General features: G+C 64.1%; 1 protein-coding gene across 1 annotated transcript; it reads left to right on the top strand.

The window, feature by feature from the left end:
- The first annotated feature begins 447 nt into the window (after nucleotides 1–447).
- On the top strand, nucleotides 448–17945 carry WDR97 (WD repeat domain 97). Its single transcript, XM_068933774.1, has 22 exons — nucleotides 448–475; nucleotides 688–929; nucleotides 1036–1822; nucleotides 1916–2576; nucleotides 2673–2821; nucleotides 2904–3306; nucleotides 3418–3550; nucleotides 3633–3827; nucleotides 3966–4080; nucleotides 5659–5923; nucleotides 7489–7818; nucleotides 7873–7937; nucleotides 8824–8897; nucleotides 9097–9234; nucleotides 9541–9690; nucleotides 10586–10693; nucleotides 14037–14159; nucleotides 14735–14932; nucleotides 15393–15514; nucleotides 16726–16891; nucleotides 17299–17422; nucleotides 17779–17945. The coding sequence occupies exons 1-22, from the start codon at nucleotides 448–450 to the stop codon at nucleotides 17943–17945; spliced, it is 4743 nt and encodes a 1580-aa protein (XP_068789875.1).
- The last annotated feature ends 1507 nt before the right edge of the window (nucleotides 17946–19452 follow it).

The raw sequence follows: 19452 nt of genomic DNA, 5'->3' as shown, positions 1-19452 counted from the left end.
CCCGACGGCGGCTCCGCGGCTGGCCGCTGCCGAGGCCACGGGGCGGGCGGTGGGCGCCCTGGCACAGGTTGGGCACCCGGGGCTGGCGGCGGCCCCCCAGGGTGGGCGGTGGGTACCTGGGGGTGGGTGTCGGGCATCCCGGGTGGCAGTAGGCACCGTGGGGGAGCAGCGGGCACCCTGCGGCGGGTGCCCTGCACAGGCAGGGGGCACCCAGAGGTGCCTCGCTGCTCTCCCCTTCCTGCCCCACCAGGGCTGGGGGCTGTGGGGTCAGGCCCTGCCTGAGGGCCGTTGGGTCGGGGGTCCCGGTGGCCCCTCATCGGGTGTCCGGCACGGCTGCGGCGGGGAGAGCGGAGGGGGACGGTGGCAGCAGGCGGGTGATGCCCTCCTGCAGCTCGGCCCTCTGGGACCCCCCAACCCGGCCGCAGCCCCCGTCCCCGGAGCCCCCGCATGGCCCAGGCACCGCAGGAGAGCGGCCGTAAGTCCCGGTCCCGTCGCGCGGCCGCGACCCCTCCCCGGCAGACCTGGCCCCTGCGGTGGGCGATGCGGGTGGCCGGGTCCCCCCGCGATGCCCCGCTCCCAGCCCTCCTGCCCGTGGCTGCCTCCGGGGGGGACACACGGTGCGGTCCCGGGTGGGAGGGCGCCCCGGGGTGTCGCAGCCTCTCGCCCCGGGGCTGATCCCACGTCCAGCGGCCGTGGAGGCAGCCTGCGCTGGTGGGGGATGGCTGCCGGCCCGGCGCTTGGCTGCGGAGGAGGAAGGTGAGGGTTTGGATGGAGAAGAGGAGCAGCAGGAGGCTGTAAAGGAGGAAGAGGAAGCGGTCGAGGAGGAAGATGCGCAGCGGCAGGATGCGGAGATGGTGGTGGCCCCGCGGAGGAAAGCCCCCCAGCTCTGGGCCTTGCTCCGGGACAACCTGGCGGAGGCGGTGGATCAGGTGTGGGGCAGGACGGGGCGGGCGGCCCCGGGGGCCTGCTCTGCCCCCCGCCTCGGGCTGGGGCCGGGCCGCGGCAGCAACGGGGGCCGTTGTCCCTCGGCGGCAGAGGCAGAAAGAGGAGCTGAAGGTGGCGTATCTCACGCACGGGCTCCGGCACCTCCGCCGCATCGCCCTCGAGCACCCCGTGCAGCACGTCGCCTACAACAGCACCGAGCGCCTGCTGGTGGTGCTGGACGCCCGCAGCCGGCTGCACCTGCACGGGGACGACGGCCGGCTCCTGGCGGCCCAGGACGCCCCGGGGCCCATCGCCGGGCTGCTGCACGCCCCGGCGCTCGACCGCTACGTGGCCTGGGAGCCGGGCGGCCTGCAGGTGCTGGGGCCGCGCTTCCAGGTGCTCTCCAGGACGCCGGTGCCCCAGGGCGTCCGCTGCTGCCTGCTGGCGCCGGCGCCCGAGCGGGTGGTGACGGCGGGGGACGGCGCCTTCGCCGTCTGGACCTTCAGCCCCGGCGGCGGCCAGCGGCTGCGGTGCCGGGCGGCCGCCAGCCGGGACCTGTCCGACCGCGACGCCTTGGCCCGCCTGGCCGTGGACGCCGGCCCGGGCGGCCCCCGGCGGTGCTTCGCCGCCTGCGGCACCGGCGTGGCCGAGTTCAGCCTGCGGGACGCGACGCTGCTGGCGCGCCGGCGGGACCTGCACAGCAGGTGGGAACCGCGGCGGCGGGGGCGGCGGGGGCGAGCGAGGGGGCCCCGGCCTCACCCCCAGCCCGCCCCCAGGCCCGTGGCCGACGTCGCCTACTGCCAGGCCGCGGGCTGCGTGGCCACGGCCTCCGCCGACGGCACCGTCAAGGTCTGGGACCGGAGCTGGCTGCTGCGCGGCGTCTTCGCGGGGCACGCGGGTGAGCGGCCGCCGCCGGCGCCCCCCCCCCCCCAGCTCCGGCCGGGGCTGGGCCCCCGCCGCCCCAGCTCCCCCTGCGCCCCGCTCCCCGCAGGGCCGGTGCGGGCGCTGGCCGCCGTCCCCGGCGAGCCGCTGGTGCTGTCGGCGGCGCGGGACGGCACGCTGCGCGCCTGGAGCCTGGAGGCGGCCGCCCCGGCCGGCCTGGCCCCGGCCTGCCCGGCGGTGACGGGGCTGCAGGTGCAGGCGGCCGGGGGGCTGGTGTGCGCCTTCGGGGGCCGCGCCGCGGAGCTGTGGCGGTGGCAGCGGCTCTACCGCCCGCACGCCCGTCTGGGCGCCGCCGTGGCCCGCCTGGCCGGCCCGGAGCCCGGGGTCCAGGGCCTGCCGGAGCGGGCGGTGTGCGTGTGCCCGGCGGCCGGCGTCTGGGTGCTGGAGGCGAGCAGCGGGCGCCCGGCGGCCGCGCTGCCCCTGGGGCCGGCCCGGCGGGCGCTGCAGGCCGCCTACTGCCTGCCGCGGGAGACCCTCTTCGTGCTGCTGGAGGGGGGCGGCATCCTGCGGGCCGGCACGGCCCGGCAGCCGGCGGCGGTGCAGGGGGCGGCGGAGCCCCGCGGGGCGCCCGCGCCCCCCTGCTGCCTCCTGCTCTACAGCCACGTGCCGGACGCCGGCGAAGCCCTGCGGAGCTGGGCCGAGGCGCGGGCCGGGGGCCGGGAGGAGGAGAGCTGGGGCCGAGCCTCGCTGAAGCAGCCGGGCACGAACCGGTGAGGGCGGCGGCGGGGGGCCGTGCCCCGGCCGCGGGGCAGGCGGGGGTCCGGCCGGTGCCCGCCGCCGCCGGCTGCAGCGACGGGCGCCTGCAGGTACTTGCTCGTCGCGGGGCTGGCGGACGGCGGGCTGTGCACGCTGCACTGGTTCACGGCGCGGGTGCAGTGCGCGGTGCGCGCCCACCGCGGCGGCCCGGTGACCGCCCTGGCCGCCCACCCCGGCGCCAGCAGCATCCTCTCGGCAGGTGAGCCGCGGGCCGGCGGGGTCCGGGGCGCCGAGCGGCACCCCCCGCCCAAAGCGCCGAGCCCCGGCCGCGGTGCCCGCAGGCGCCGACCGCGCGGTGCAGCAGTGGCGGGTGGCTCCCTACGCCGAGGACAGCCTGGCGCCGCTGCGCCGCTTCTCCTGCCCGCACCCGGCCGTGCAGCTCTGCGCCCTCGGCGGCACCCTGGCCGCGGCCCTGCAGGACCCCGACGCCGCCGCCTACAGCCTCGTGCACCTCGACCTGCGGGAGGGCGGCCGCCGCTGCCACCCCGTCCAGGACGACCCGCTGGACCGCATCACGGGTAGGAGGCAGGCGGCGCTGGGCCGGGCCGGGGCCGGGCGCCCGGCGCGGGCACCGTCCCACCCGCCGCCCGCAGCCCTTTGCTGCTGCCCCAGCCTGGAGCTCTTCGCCTCGGCGAGCCGCGACGGCTCGGTGAAGATTTGGGACGGCGAGAACCGGCTGCTCAGGCGAGCGCTGCCGGCGGCTGGAGCCCCGGCGCCCCGCTCCGGCGGCGCCGTGCTGCCCCGGCGAGGGCCCGCCGCCGGCCCGCCGCCCCGAGCCGCGCTCGCTCCCCGCAGGCACCTGCAGCTCGACGCCGTCCCCGAAAGCCTGGCGTTCGGGGGCGACAGCGGCCACTTGCTGCTGGGCATCGGGCGAGAGCTGTGCAGCATCCCCCCCGGCGCCTACCTGCCCGGGCCCTACCTGCGCAAGGTGGGGGGCCGCGCCGGGGCCGCGCCGCCCTGCCCCAGCCTGCCGGCCCCGCCGAGGGCCCTGCCCGCTCCCCCTGCCGCAGGTGCAGTGCAGGCAGCGCCCCGAGCCCCCCCCGGCGCCCCTCGGCCCACCCCCGGAGCAGCCCCAGGCGGAGGACGCCGCCGGCCAGCAGCCCCCGGGCAGCTCACGGCTGCACCCCGTCTCCAGCCGGACCTCGGCCCCCCAGGGCCCCGCCGCGGGCCGGGACTCGGCCAGCGCCGGCGAGGAGCGACGGCAGGTAGGAGCGGCGCAGGGGAAGGACCCGGGGCCCCGGGGCGCGAGCAGCCCGGCAGGGGTGGCCCCCAGGGGCAGAGCAGGGCCCCGAGCCGGCTGCCGGGGCACCAGCATGGGTGGTGGCGCCGCGGTTGGCCTCCAGGCTGCTCACACCCGGCCTGGGGTACCGGGTCACACCAGCCCGGGGTACCGGCTCACACCCATCCAAGTATGCCTGCTCACACCCACCCTGGGCTATCGGCTCACACCATCCTGGGGTACCAGCTCACACCATCCCGGGGTACCTGCTCACACCCATCCTGGGGTACCAGCTCACACCATCCCGGGGTACCTGCTCACACCATCCCGGGGTACCTGCTCACACCCATCCTGGGGTACCTGCTCACACCCATCCCGGGGTACCTGCTCACACCCACCCTGGGGTACCTGCTCACACCCATCCCGGGGTACCTGCTCACACCCACCCTGGGGTACCTGCTCACACCCATCCCAGGGTACCTGCTCAATCCCATCCTGGGGTACCTGCTCACACCCACCCTGGGGTACCTGATCACACCCATCCCGGGGTACCTGCTCACACCCACCCTGGGGTACCTGCTCACACCCATCCCAGGGTACCTGCTCACACCCACCCTGGGGTACCTGATCACACCCACCCTGGGGTACAGGCTCACACCCATCCCAGGGTACCTGCTCACACCCACCCTGGGGTACCTGCTCACACCCATCCCAGGGTACCTGCTCACACCCACCCTGGGGTACAGGCTCACACCCATCCCAGGGTACCTGCTCAATCCCATCCTGGGGTACCTACTCACACCCACCCTGGGGTACAGGCTCACACCCATCCCAGGGTACCTGCTCAATCCCATCCTGGGGTACCTGCTCACACCCACCCTGGGGTACCTGCTCACACCCATCCCGGGGTACCTGCTCACACCCACCCTGGGGTACCTGCTCACACCCACCCTGGGGTACCTGCTCACACCCATCCCAGGGTACCTGCTCACACCCACCCTGGGGTACCTGCTCACACCCACCCTGGGGTACCTGATCACACCCACCCTGGGGTATCGGCTCACACCCACCCTGGGTACCTGCTCACACCCACCCTGGGGTACAGGCTCACACCCACCCTGGGGTACCTGCTCAATCCCATCCCAGGGTACCTGCTCAATCCCATCCCGGGGTACCTGCTCACACCCACCCTGGGGTACCTGCTCACACCCATCCCAGGGTACCTGCTCACACCCACCCTGGGGTACCTGCTCACACCCATACCAGGGTACCTGCTCACACCCACCCTGGGGTACCTGCTCACACCCATCCCGGGGTACCTGCTCACACCCACCCTGGGGTATCGGCTCACACCCACCCTGGGTACCTGCTCACACCCACCCTGGGATATCGGCTCACACCCACCCTGGGGTACCTGCTCACACCCATCCCGGGGTACCTGCTCACACCCATCCCAGGGTACCTGCTCACACCCACCCTGGGGTACCTGCTCACACCCATCCCAGGGTACCTGCTCACACCCACCCTGGGGTACCTGCTCACACCCACCCTGGGGTATCGGCTCACACCCACCCTGGGGTACCTGCTCACACCCATCCCGGGGTACCTGCTCACATCCACCCTGGGGTACAGGCTCACACCCATCCCAGGGTACCTGCTCAATCCCATCCCGGGGTACCTGCTCAATCCCACCCTGGGGTACCTGCTCACACCCACCCTGGGGTACAGGCTCACACCCATCCCAGGGTACCTGCTCAATCCCATCCTGGGGTACCTGCTCACACCCACCCTGGGGTACCTGCTCACACCCATCCCAGGGTACCTGCTCAATCCCATCCTGGGGTACCTGCTCACACCCATCCCGGGGTACCTGCTCACATCCACCCTGGGGTACTGCCTCACACCCATCCCAGGGTACCTGCTCAATCCCATCCTGGGGTACCTGCTCAATCCCATCCTGGGGTACCTGCTCACACCCATCCCGGGGTACCTGCTCACATCCACCCTGGGGTACTGCCTCACACCCATCCCAGGGTACCTGCTCAATCCCATCCTGGGGTACCTGCTCACACCCATCCCAGGGTACCTGCTCACACCCATCCCGGGGTACCTGCTCACACCCACCCTGGGGTACAGGCTCACACCCATCCCAGGGTACCTGCTCACACCCACCCTGGGGTACAGGCTCACACCCATCCCAGGGTACCTGCTCAATCCCATCCTGGGGTACCTGCTCACACCCATCCCGGGTACCTGCTTACACCCATCCCGGGGTACCTGCTCACACCCATCCCGGGGTACCTGCTCACACCCATCCCGGGGTACCTGCTCACACCCACCCTGGGGTACCTGCTCACACCCATCCCAGGGTACCTGCTCAATCCCATCCTGGGGTACCTGCTCACACCCACCCTGGGGTACAGGCTCACACCCATCCCAGGGTACCTGCTCAATCCCATCCTGGGGTACCTGCTCACACCCATCCCGGGGTACCTGCTTACACCCATCCCGGGGTACCTGCTCACACCCACCCTGGGGTACCTGCTCACACCCATCCCGGGGTACCTGCTCACACCCACCCTGGGGTACCTGCTCACACCCATCCCAGGGTACCTGCTCACACCCACCCTGGGGTACCTGCTCACACCCACCCTGGGGTACAGGCTCACACCCATCCCAGGGTACCTGCTCAATCCCATCCTGGGGTACCTGCTCACACCCACCCTGGGGTACCTGCTCACACCCATCCCAGGGTACCTGCTCAATCCCATCCTGGGGTACCTGCTCACACCCACCCTGGGGTATCGGCTCACACCCATCCCGGGGTACCTGCTCACACCCACCCTGGGGTACCTGCTCACACCCATCCCGGGGTACCTGCTCACACCCACCCTGGGGTACCTGCTCACACCCACCCTGGGGTATCGGCTCACACCCACCCTGGGGTACCTGCTCACACCCATCCCGGGGTACCTGCTCACATCCACCCTGGGGTACAGGCTCACACCCATCCCAGGGTACCTGCTCAATCCCATCCCGGGGTACCTGCTCACACCCACCCTGGGGTACCTGCTCACACCCATCCCAGGGTACCTGCTCACACCCACCCTGGGGTACCTGCTCACACCCACCCTGGGGTACCTGATCACACCCACCCTGGGGTACAGGCTCACACCCATCCCAGGGTACCTGCTCACACCCACCCTGGGGTACCTGCTCACACCCATCCCAGGGTACCTGCTCACACCCACCCTGGGGTACAGGCTCACACCCATCCCAGGGTACCTGCTCAATCCCATCCTGGGGTACCTGCTCACACCCATCCCGGGGTACAGGCTCACACCCATCCCAGGGTACCTGCTCAATCCCATCCTGGGGTACCTGCTCACACCCATCCCGGGGTACCTGCTCACACCCATCCCAGGGTACCTGCTCAATCCCATCCCGGGGTACCTGCTCACACCCACCCTGGGGTACCTGCTCAATCCCATCCCAGGGTACCTGATCACACCCACCCTGGGGTATCGGCTCACACCCATCCCAGGGTACCTGCTCACACCCACCCTGGGGTACCTGCTCACACCCATCCCGGGGTACCTGCTCACACCCATCCCGGGGTACCTGCTCACACCCACCCTGGGGTACAGGCTCACACCCATCCCGGGGTACCTGCTCACACCCACCCTGGGGTACAGGCTCACACCCATCCTGGGGTACCTGCTCAATCCCATCCTGGGGTACCTGCTCACACCCATCCCGGGGTACCTGCTCACATCCACCCTGGGGTACTGCCTCACACCCATCCCAGGGTACCTGCTCAATCCCATCCTGGGGTACCTGCTCAATCCCATCCTGGGGTACCTGCTCACACCCATCCCGGGGTACCTGCTCACATCCACCCTGGGGTACTGCCTCACACCCATCCCAGGGTACCTGCTCAATCCCATCCTGGGGTACCTGCTCACACCCATCCCAGGGTACCTGCTCAATCCCATCCCGGGGTACCTGCTCACACCCACCCTGGGGTACAGGCTCACACCCATCCCGGGGTACCTGCTCACACCCACCCTGGGGTACCTGCTCACACCCATCCCGGGTACCTGCTTACACCCATCCCGGGGTACCTGCTCACACCCACCCTGGGGTACCTGCTCACACCCATCCCGGGGTACCTGCTCACACCCACCCTGGGGTACCTGATCACACCCATCCCAGGGTACCTGCTCACACCCATCCCAGGGTACCTGCTCACACCCACCCTGGGGTACCTGCTCACACCCACCCTGGGATACCTGCTCACACCCATCCCAGGGTACCTGCTCAATCCCATCCTGGGGTACCTGCTCACACCCACCCTGGGGTAACTGCTCACACCCATCCCAGGGTACCTGCTCACACCCACCCTGGGGTACCTGATCACACCCACCCTGGGGTACCTGATCACACCCACCCTGGGTACCTGCTCACACCCACCCTGGGGTACCTGCTCACACCCATCCCAGGGTACCTGCTCACACCCATCCCAGGGTACCTGCTCACACCCATCCTGGGGTACCTGCTCACACCCACCCTGGGGTACAGGCTCACACCCATCCCAGGGTACCTGCTCAATCCCATCCTGGGGTACCTGCTCACACCCACCCTGGGGTACCTGCTCACACCCATCCCAGGGTACCTGCTCACACCCACCCTGGGGTACCTGCTCACACCCACCCTGGGGTACCTGATCACACCCACCCTGGGGTATCGGCTCACACCCACCCTGGGTACCTGCTCACACCCACCCTGGGGTACAGGCTCACACCCACCCTGGGGTACCTGCTCAATCCCATCCCAGGGTACCTGCTCAATCCCATCCCGGGGTACCTGCTCACACCCACCCTGGGGTACCTGCTCACACCCATCCCAGGGTACCTGCTCACACCCACCCTGGGGTACCTGCTCACACCCATCCCTGGGGTACCAGCTCACACCCATCCCAGTATGCCTGCTCACACCCATCCTGGGGTACCTGCTCACACCCATCCCTGGGGTACCAGCTCACACCCGCCACAGGGTACCTTCTCAATCCCATCCTGGGGTACCTGCTCACACCTTCTCACATACCTGCTCACCTCCCCCTCCTCCGGGCACCCAGCCCTCAGGGTCTCTGGGTGCAGGGGGGAACCACCACCCCCGGGGTGCTGGCAGTACCCAGCACCCTCAGCCCCATCGGCCCTGTTCCCCCCAAAACCCTGCACCCTTCGTCCTCGCAGGCCTTTGCCCAGCTGAGGGCGCGGGACGAGGACCTGCGGCTGCTGCGGCAGGGGTGGCCGTCCGCGGCGGGGGGCCGCCGGCCCCGCCAGGCGCCGCGGGAGGAGGCTCTCCGGCGGTACCTGCGCCTCTACCCCGAGGTGCGGAGGACAGAGGCGGCGCTGGCGTGGGGCTGAGCCCGCCGGGCCGGCGGGGCCGTAGCGGTGGCGGGGGCCGGCTGCAGCCCTGTGCCCGGCCGGAGGAGAGGGGCTGCGGTGGGGACGGCACCCTGGGGACCGAGACCCCCCCCCACCTTCCCGTCCACCCTCTCCCCGCGGCGCGTCGCAGGCGGCAGGAGCGCGGCCGGCGCGCTCAGCGTGCCACGTGCCGGCCCTGCGGCGTGCCGTCACCCGTGCCCGTCCGGGGCAGGGGGCACCCGGCCGAGCCCCCGCTGCCTTTCCCCGCAGGTCCGCCACAGGGACAACCCCGACGCGGACGTGGTCCTGCAGCCCCATCTCCTCGGGGCCTTCCCATCCGCTGCCTGCGGCTGGGGGGCCGGGGGTGAAGCTCCGGGGGGGTCCCCCCGCATGGCCGCGGTCCCCAGGCCAGCCCTGCAGGTGAGCTCCTGGCCGCAGCGGGGTGCGCCGAGCTGGGCTGCCGAGCCCCCATCTGCTTCCTCTCCCCGTCGCCTCCTCCCGGGCTGTCCTTGCTGTCCCGTTCTTCCGCGCCGAAGCCGTGCTGCCGGCCTCCTCCCCGGCTGCAAACCCTGCTGGTTTCTCTGGTGGCACCTGGTGGGGCTCTTCTGGCCCGGGTTCCCTGCCAGCAGCTCCTGGGGCACCCGCCTCCGTGGCCGAGCAGCCGCCGCGCTCTCTTTCCCGCCTCGCTCGGCGCCCGCCGCGGCTTGTGAGCCTGTCGGGTTGTTTCCTTGGCACCAGTGCTCTTCTTTGCCTGTCCTGCGCCGCCTGGTTGCTCTGAGACCTCTGTGCTGGGAGGGTCCTGTGTTTGGCGACATCCTCGTTCACGCCGTGCCCCAAGGGGTCTGCCTGCAAAGGGCTCCCTGGAGCAGGGGGGAGCCGGTTTGGCCCCTGCAGCCGCCCCAGGGCAGGCGCCGGCCGCCCCGCAGCGCTGGGCTCTCGGAGCCGGCTGCTCTCCAGCGCGAGCCTTTGCCTCCCCGCAGGGACCCCGTCGGCCGCTCCCCAAGGTGCCACCCATCCCCGTGCCCAAACCCGCGGGGCAGAGCCGTCGGGGGACCGACTCGCCAAAGCAGCCCCTCAAGCCGGCTGAGCCGTGGCCGCCCCGCTCGGCCGAGCCGGAGGTGTGACGGGGACCGACCGGATGGTGGAAACGCGGGGCGGCCGGGGGGCTCGGGGGGCCGCTCGCCCCCTGCTCCCTGCCGGAGCCCAGGCTTGTGCCGGGGGGTCTCCAGGGCTTGTTCCGCACAGCCGCCTCTCCCGGGGTCCTCGGGCTGCGGGAGAAGACCTCCTGTCCCAGCTCCCCCTCCTGCCTTGCTAGGGGGAGGATGGAGAGCACGATGGCAAAGAGGGAGAGCAGGAAGGCATGGCCCGGACAACGCAGTGGCTGGAGAAACCGTCTGGGACGTCCTTGGACGGCCGCGAAGAGGTAGGTGGTGAGGGGAGAAGCTGAGGTGCTGCTTGCTGCGTCTCCTGGACGCCGCCCCGGACTGGTTCAGGAGCGGGATGTCGGGGCTGCCGGAAACCTGAACACCCACCTGTCGCCGCCCGGGCGGCGGGCAGGGCGAGGAGGGCGGACGTGCTGCGGGACCCGGCCTCATTGCAGCTCCGCTTCCCCTCCCAGACCCTCCTGCCGGCGCCGCTGGCCAGAAGGACCAAAACCAGCAGGGTCCCTATTGCCTGGCTGCTCAGGACCAGCCAGGAAAGCCCTGCTAATACCCTTCCTGCCTCTGAGGGAATCGAAGCCCTTTGCCACGTGCCTTTGAGTGGGGCCAGCTGCTGGCTGGTGAGGCGCTGCTGACCCTTCCCAGCCTGCGTGGCTGGCAGACCACCTTCCAGGCCGGGGCAGGGGCTGCTCTCCAGCCTCCCCTCCCCACTCGTTTCTGGCTTTGCTGGCGCTTGTGCGGTGGGCTGGCCGGGCGCTGCAGGCTGTGCCCGCTGCCGGTGCCTGCTGCACCCCTGCCTCGCGGGGCGCTCAGGAGGACGCCCGCACACCAGCGCGACCCTGCGCCCCGGAAGCCCCGCTGGTCTCGCCCCACGCGCTCGCATCCCTCTTTCCGCCTTGTCTTTCGTCCCCGCTGGGAGCTGCCCTGGCGCCGCTGCTCCTTGGCACGTCCCCGGCGGAGCAGCCGTGGCGGGGAGGACTGCACTGCCCTCAGCATAAAGGTGCTGCACCATGTTCCCGCCTTAGTGATTTTCTTTTTTGGGGGGAAATAATGGCTCAGAGAGAGAGAGACGCGTTGTGCACTTGCTCCGGAGCTTGGCTCCCGAAGCCCCGGAGGTGTCAGAGCTCCCGGAGCCTGCTCAGGCCCGCTCTCGATTCAGCTGCACCGCAGTGGCCATCCTCTTTAGGCCTAGCTTTTACAAGGCATTTTCAAGTTCTACCTCAATATCCTCTTCTCCAGACAAAAACCACCCCTTTCTTTGTGAGCCGCTGTGACTTCCCAGATCCTTCCCTGCGGCACCGCGGTCTCTCCGGTCATGCTGCCTCTGTGCAGATAACTATCCCGGCTTATGCAGAAAACTTCACATTTATCCGCGCTCTGTTGCATCCATGTTTCCCCCGATCACGTCTTGAAATCTGTCCCCTCTGCATCCCACCACCTGCCTGAGTTAACCGCCAGATGTGATAAACGTACTTTCCTCCAGTAATGAACGTTGAATGATACCAGGCGCAGGCAATGCCCCAAAGAGCCCCGTCTGGGGCAGCCCTCTCTTTCGACGGTGCCTTTAGCTCGGCCGCCAGAACGTTGCACTCAGAACTGCTGAAGGAGGACGGGTCATCTGGGGCCTCTCCTCCAGCCCTGTGGCCTGTTCAGCTGCCGGACGAGTTGACCAGCTCGGCCTGGCATGGCCCCATAGGTCCAGGTTGGCCACGGCCCATCTTTTTCACTATTTTTAACCGCGTGAAGCAACACTAAAGAACATATGAGAGAGGACAGTGAGGAATTGCTGCGGTCACTACATGCAGTCCCTTGATTTCACAGAGGTGTTTTACACCATCTTATACCATTTTCCTCAATGCACTGAGCTGTATCTTCGACTTTCCCCCCTCTACTACCACGTCCGTAGCAGAACCTCACTCCTGGCTGACCAGGAACTGCCAGGCGTCAGCCCTGCCTCTCCCCTTGACTGCCCAGCCACCATTCCCTGCAGCGCGTGCAAATTTTGCCAGCGGCGGCGGATCTGCTTCTGGATCCCTCCTAAAGATGCTGACTAAATCTAGGTGCGAAACTGAAGCTCAGCAGGAGCTCCCGAAGCAACTCCCCCTCTTTGGGGGCTCTTCTCCATTATAGACCTTTGCATGAGACTCACCAAGCGAACAAGTGAAAGTCACTTACTACCGGTTAGGTGGTGTTAGCATTTGAACTCGTTATCAGAACATCGTCTGGCATCGAGTCATTTGCTGTACAGAGAAGCCCGAACATATTACGTTGCTGTGAACCGAACACGTGACCCCATCGCAAAACAGTATCAGGCTTATGTGAGAAGCACTATTTCCATAAATCCAGGAATCTTTACTGATTCCTGTTGGTATGCTCCTAGTCTTTGTTTCTTACTAATCCCATCTTCGCTTTTCCCTAATTCTACTCGGGATTGAGGCCAGGCGGACCGGTCTATAGTTTCCCACATTTCTGTTCTTACCCTTCAAAACTATTGGCACAATTTGTGGGGTTTTAGAGTCTTCTAAAACCTCTCCAGTATTATGAGATTTGTTGAAAAACAACATGCGTCGGCGAGCCGTATACTTGCTGGAGTGTAAGTTAGCTGATGCTGCTAACTGAAGAAAGTAGTTGCTGTTTTAATATCCACCCAAAACTGCTTTGGAAATCGAAAGCGTTGCCTTATCACTGCACGACAGAAGCCCACCTCCTTGTTTCCTTCCAAGGTCAGAACTCTTCTGTGCCGTAACGGACGACTTCACGTAGTATCAGGCCCAGGCCATTGCTAGGATCTGTTTGTTGCTGATCGACTAATGTCATTTCTTCTTACTGTGGCTTTTAGGACATCTCATACGGCATTTGTGACCGCTTCCCCACTGTCATTCCTGCTTTCCATATGTTCTTCTCAACTAAATTTTGCTCAAGAGTCTTTGGGTAAACTGCCCCCTTTTACACCATATACTTGTTACCGCTCGTAACTATATTCCCTGTTCACTTGACATGTCCAGGCATTTATGATCACACCGAGACACTCAACGCTTTTCATCTCAGTGACCACAGAATTTAATATCATGACGCCGAGTCCAACTTTCCATGTCCCACAAGCTATATTGGCCAGTTTCCCCTGCCCTGAACCTCTCCACCACCCTGTGACCAGCACATCCCTGAAAGGGGGCTGGGGAAGCGATAGGTGCAGAGCAGCCCCTTCCCTGGGAACTCGCTCCAGAGATTAATCACTCTTGCGGAAAAAAGTGGTGCCAGGTTTCTAACCGGAATGTGTTTGATTTTATCTTCCAGCTACTGATTTTTTGCAGCCCTTCCCTGTTCAAAGACCTGTCTGCTGACCAGTATTTTCTTCCAGGAAACGTTCTTAGGAAATGGGATCAGGATTTCTTTCAGTCTTCTTTTTGATAAGCTAAAGAGGTTGCTCTCTAAATCTACCGTTTCAAGGAAAAACGTCTAGACTTCAAATAATTTTTGTGGCTATCTATCTTCTGCACCCTCTCTAGTCTTTTACCACCTTTAAAAAAATACAGAGGCAGGACTGCAGGTGCCCGGGGCCGCCTCACCTCTACGGCGCAGGCCTGGCCCCGTGCGCTCTTGTTGCAGGGCACGCTGGCCGCGGCTGAGCCCGCCGAGCCCCCTCTCTCCGGAGGGCTGCTGCCACCCTTCATCCACCAGTTCCAGAGCAGGGAGTGGTTCGAGCAGGTCTTCCCCAGCCTCGGCCTGATGGTAAGGCGCCGGCCATGCCCACCGTGCTCCAGGACCACCTCCGTGGTCTTGGCAAGGCAGTGCCCCCGTGCCTCATGCAAGCCAGTGAAGATGGCTGGGGGCTGCAGCAGCCCGTGCGCACAGCACGTCATGAGATCCCCGGCAGGCTTGCGTGTCTGCAGTGACCATACGTGGGGGGGCTTCTCCTCGCCTTCACAGACTCAGGGAACGGCTGAGGGTGGAAGGGACCTCTGGAGATCATCTCGCCCAAGGGTCACCTTGAGTGGGTTTGCAGGAGCCTTGCACCCACCAGCAATGACAGTTCATTCACTTCTGCCCTGCACAAAAATTATCCGCAGAAGCTTTTGCTGCTGCGGACGTGTGAACTTTGGCGTTTTCGGCCCTGGCAGACCTCGGCAGCGCTCCACGCCTGCTCAGCACGCCAGGCGCGCACGTCCCTCCCTGGGCTGGAACTGGGCAGCGTGTTCAGCTCCTGTCACGGGAGGTGGCTGTTGGCAGGAGCATTTTCTCCTGCAGAAAGGAGGGGACAGTTGAGTGGGACAATGCTCCCCATGTTGCTCTCACCTCCTGCCCAGGCCTGCCTGGAGCAAGCAAGCGTGGATGAGTTTGCACACATACTCCTGGAGAAGCTGCTTACTGCAGACTACGGTACAAAGACGTCGATGTTAGAAGCCCTCCTTACTCTCTACAACCAGTTTGAGCTGAAGATTGAGCACCAGCTCCAGGACGTGCTGCTTTACCTCCTGAACCAGAGGAACCCTCCCACAATGAAGGTGAGCATTTCCCCCCTGCAGCCTGCTGCTTTGCTTCCCCCTCTCCCGGCGTGGGGCTAAAGCCAGCACCTCCAGACCATGGGAGGGCCCACGCGGTGTTCAGAGGCTGGAGGCCACACTGGGCAGCAGCTGTGTCTACCGGCACGTTGTGCCATGTGCCCGTCCTGCTCTCTGCCGGGGTGCTTGCCTTTGGCACAGGCTCCAGGGTATTGGAGCGCTTTGCACAGCATGGGATATCCTCTCCTCTCTGCATTGCACATGCTCCCCACTCTTCCCCCTACATGATGTGCAGGAGCCTTGCTAAGGGCAGAACTCAACAGGCATAAACAGCTGGTTTAGCTGCTACTGCTCCATCATCCTTCACAAGCGGTTTTTTTTTTTTTGTCAGTCCACACCTGCATGGAGCTCCCTTCTTGCTGGGAGTGAGGCTGGACTGATGCTCTTTCTTCTCCCACTGCAGGAAAAAACTCAGAAAAGATTTGTCCTAACTTGCTTCCGAGCCCTCACGAATATTTGCACGGGCAGCAAAAGCTTGCTGTTGGAGCTCATGACATATTTCCTCCAGACTCCCGTCCCCAGCCGGTGCGTGGTGGGGTGCGTGCAGGGAGGGCCGGTGCGCTGTGAGGGGGGAAGTGGAGCCTCACCTTTCCTGAGCGGACCATAGGTTCTCCAGGACAAGTCTTAAATCAGAGCAAATGGCAGGCTCTTCCTGGTAGACACTGGTGGCTCCACATCAGCAGCAGTGACTCTTTTTTCATGTCATGTCAGAAGTTTTTGCTCGTGCCAAGGCACCGGGGCACAGCGTGCCCTGGGCTTACGGCAAGATGGAAGAGGTCTAGGCTGTTCGGTAACTGTCTCCTGATTCCTGGAGCAGCGCCGAGCTCTCCCCCAGCTCTTCAAAGCTGGTGCGTGGGGCCGAGAGCTCGAGTGTCCTCCCCTTGCCGTGTCCTGTCTGCAGCCTTGCAGCTCAGGTTTCTCTCCTCTGCTTATCCGACACTGGTCTCCTTCACCCTTGTCTGCAAAACGACTCCCTGCACCTCTCCGCTCCGCTCTGTCCTTTAGATTTCCGGTGTTGCTACACACCGCCATCCTGCCTACTCATGTCCCCTGTGTCTCCCGCCCAAAGGCAGCGAGCTCACTGCTAGGGTTGTGCGTGCTCCCACCAGCATGCACATCCTGCTGTTTTCCCTTCCCCCGGGAGATGCCTGTCAGACCCTGCCCGACCCACCACAGCCACAGCCGGGCTGGCCCAGGTCCTTCAGGATGGCCCTCCAGCACCAGAGAGGCTGAGGGCGGGCAGCGATCGGCCTGCTCTGCAGAGGGGCACGGAGCCCCAGCCCCTGCTCCAGCAGGCTGAGCACGGATTCATTTCATGTGTGAAAGCAGGCACTGGCCAGGGCAGGAGCCAGCAGAGACTGCATTTCCACTTCCCTTCCTGGGGCCTGGGGAGAGCCTCATGGAGCGGGCCAGAGGTGCAAGGACCAACGGGAGGTTGAGGTGGGGATCGGCACTGGCCCCGTATGACCTCGGCGTTCCTAAATCATGCTGCGGCCGTGGGCAAACGCGGCCCCACAACAGGAACCGTCCCACACAGCGGACTGCTCTGCCAGGAGACAGCCAACTGGTGACCGCACCAGGAGCTGAGTTCGGGCTCCTGTTTCAGCACAGCAGCACGACATGGCTAGGACTGCCGATGCGCAGGCTTGCCGTCGGGGCCCCCGGGGGCAGGTCAGCATTGCCAGCCTGCAGAGGGAGGCTTGCAGTGAGGACACTCATCCCCTCCTTGCTCCTAGGGAGCCCATAAAGAAGCATTTGAAAGAGCTGGGCCTGCAGGACCCACATGACTACTTCTGCAAGGAGATGGACTCCTGGGGCTTCTCCAAGGAGACCGAGGTCACCAAGGCAACCCTTCGGAGCGCCTGTGTGCAGTGGCTGGAAGGAGCAATCCAGACTCTGCAGGTGTGACCTTCCTCCCATCCATCCCCAGCCTTCCTCCCCGCTCCTGGAGCACAGGGGCGCCTTTGTGGACAGGGTGCAGAGGGGGAGCGAAGGGAAGGTTAGCTCTTCTGCAATGAAGCCTCTGGAGCAGGACAGATCATCAGTGAGGGTACCCTGGCACCCTGGTCCTCTGCGAGGCTGGAGTGAAGGTGCTGCCGGGAACAAACACCAGCAAGATTGCCTTGTTCTCTTCCTCAGTGGTGTGTCAAGACTCAACACATCAGAAAGGAAGGTTTCTGTTGCAAAGAGAGGGCTGGGCTTGTCAGGAGGAGGAGGTGTGGGCAAGGAAGCAGATCCAGCAGCAGCCTAGCCGAGAGGCGCCTGAGGCTGCTGCTCAGTGGCAGTCTTTGCTCTCCCTTCTGGGACAGGCGCTCCCAAGCCGTTTCCTCAAGTGCAGCATATTGCCTGACAAGTGGAAATCCTGTTATTTTAAAGTGAAAGTGAAGCTGCCCGCTTGGCTGTACAGCAGCCTGCCCAGCGGAGCTGTGCTGGGTGCCTTTCCCCACCACCTTTCTATGTGTGTGCTTTCCCTTCACGCACCCATGCAGTCCTTAGCAATATCCACAGTACACGGGGCACCGTCATTGCAGAGAAGCAGCAGCAAATCGGAGCCCTCGCACACGGGCCTTTTCAGATACTTCCCGCCTGACAAAGGCTGTTCCCTTCTTGCTCGCTGTATTTGCTGCAGGTGTGGGATCAAGCCAAACAGAACCTAGCTGGCAGGAAAGGAGTCTAGGGGCAGGTCGTCTGTTCTGTGTGGAATAATCTGTTCCCACAATGTAGTAGGGTCCCTGGGAGCTGATGGAGGTGAGGCAGCTTACCGCTGACAATCTGCTCCTTTGCTCCAGGAGCATACGAACAGGATTCTGAATCAGGAGACATCACCCCAGATGCAGCTGAGAAGACAGAGTCTTCTTGGAACGAGCGAAAAGGTGAAGCTACCGCTTCTTCAGAGAAGCATCCGCAGCCCTACCTCACGTCCAGCGTGGTGGTGAATCTGACAGTCTCCCACTAGCCGCCTCCAACGTAGACACCCTGCCCCACTGCCTCCTGCTTGTCTTCAGGAGCCTGCAGCTCCCAAAGCGGCTGTGGGGTGCCAAAGGGCACACGGCACGGTGACAGGGGTTGTGCAGACGGGGCAAGCAGGGAAGGTGGTCTGACGAGGACCTTCAGGGATTTTGTACAGAGCCACAGTTCACTGCTCTGCCAGAGGTCGTGACACACACAAACACAGGTCATCTTCTGCATGCCTCTGAAGAATGAGGAAGACATACACCCAACCTAGAAGCTGTTCCTTATGGATGGATGAAACAGCTCATCACCGTGCTGTTACCCATCCTAGTTTGAGTGGAGCTCCCTCGTGTGCTCAAGGAAGTCAGGCACAGCAGAAAAGGCTCCAGGGTTAGGGTTGTTCCTGTCAGGTTGCCCCACACTGGCAGCTGTCCTTCACCCTGCCGATTCCCTCCATGCCAGCTGGGCCTGGCAGGGGTTCCTGTGCCTCACCTTCATGCAATGTGTGCTTTTCAAGTGATCTTGTGCCAGAACAGCAGCTCAAATGAAGTTAATCTGTACCTGTGACCTCCCTCTTCCAGGCTAAGAGTGCAGTGCAGAGTGAAGTTTCTCCATCTAGTCGTATTTTCAGGGAACTGAGACGGCCAATAGATGCCATAAACCATTTCTGTGAAATGCAGCTGCAAAGAGACTTGGAGGCCCTGAAGGAGTTGAAACTGGCTAAGAAAGTCAAAGGGAACGCAGTTTTGTCCTTGCCCTCTGTGGAGAGGTGAGTTACAGCTGCAGGGTGTCTGCCCTGTAGTACGTGGACAGCTGTGGAGTCCGCATAGGAGAGAGGGGACAGCTGAGATGGATGAGGTTGAGCCAAATATTTCAGTAAGCCACGTAGGCCCATCATCTGCAAAGGGGCCATGGCTAATATCCATGGGGTGCTGTATTGCCAATATTATCAGTTATACATTTCCAAACAGCTACACAAGAGCCATACATTCATGACTAGTGTATTCAAGACGGTGCTGAGAGTCCCAGACCGGATTTATATTGATTTTAAAAGGTACACTTGACTGATAACTATCTACCTATCTAGTATGTGGCCTTTTGCTTGGTAAACAGGTCAAAGGTAAAAATGCAAAACAATTGGAATCAGGTCTTTAAAATAAGGCTTCTTTCTTGATCGTTTAAGTTAGGATTAATATTGACGTTTAAGTCAAAGTGATGTAAATGCACTCATCTTGGGTTATGAATAATACGAATACAGTATTAATATCCTGTATAGATTCTGTTTTTACTGAATAATGCAAATAGTATTTGCGCACCCTCCTTTAAAAGGATATCTTCAAACTTCAGGAAGTTCATGCAAACTTTGGAAAAAATACATGTTGAGAGATTCCGATAAGTAGGAGGGGATGTATACGCATATGAACATATAGTAATATATAAAATACATTAAAAGATAAAAAACAATGCCTCGTACAGAAGGTGGAACTTCTTGTCTCTACACAAAAACTGAC

This window comes from Struthio camelus, chromosome 2, assembly GCF_040807025.1.
Source record: "Struthio camelus isolate bStrCam1 chromosome 2, bStrCam1.hap1, whole genome shotgun sequence".
Lineage (NCBI taxonomy): Eukaryota > Metazoa > Chordata > Aves > Struthioniformes > Struthionidae > Struthio > Struthio camelus.
The sequence above is the reverse complement of the archived record's forward strand: the minus strand, read 5'-3'. Positions and strand labels throughout refer to the sequence as shown.

Excerpts from the sequence above, each read along its gene's own strand:
- WDR97 (XM_068933774.1), top strand. The coding sequence starts at position 448 with ATGGCCCAGGCACCGCAGGAGAGCGGCC. Across the intron at positions 3,828-3,965 it reads CCGGCGAGGAGCGACGGCAG|GCTGCTCACACCCGGCCTGG; the intron begins GTAGGAGCGGCG and ends GTTGGCCTCCAG. Across the intron at positions 14,933-15,392 it reads GGAACCCTCCCACAATGAAG|GAAAAAACTCAGAAAAGATT; the intron begins GTGAGCATTTCC and ends CTCCCACTGCAG.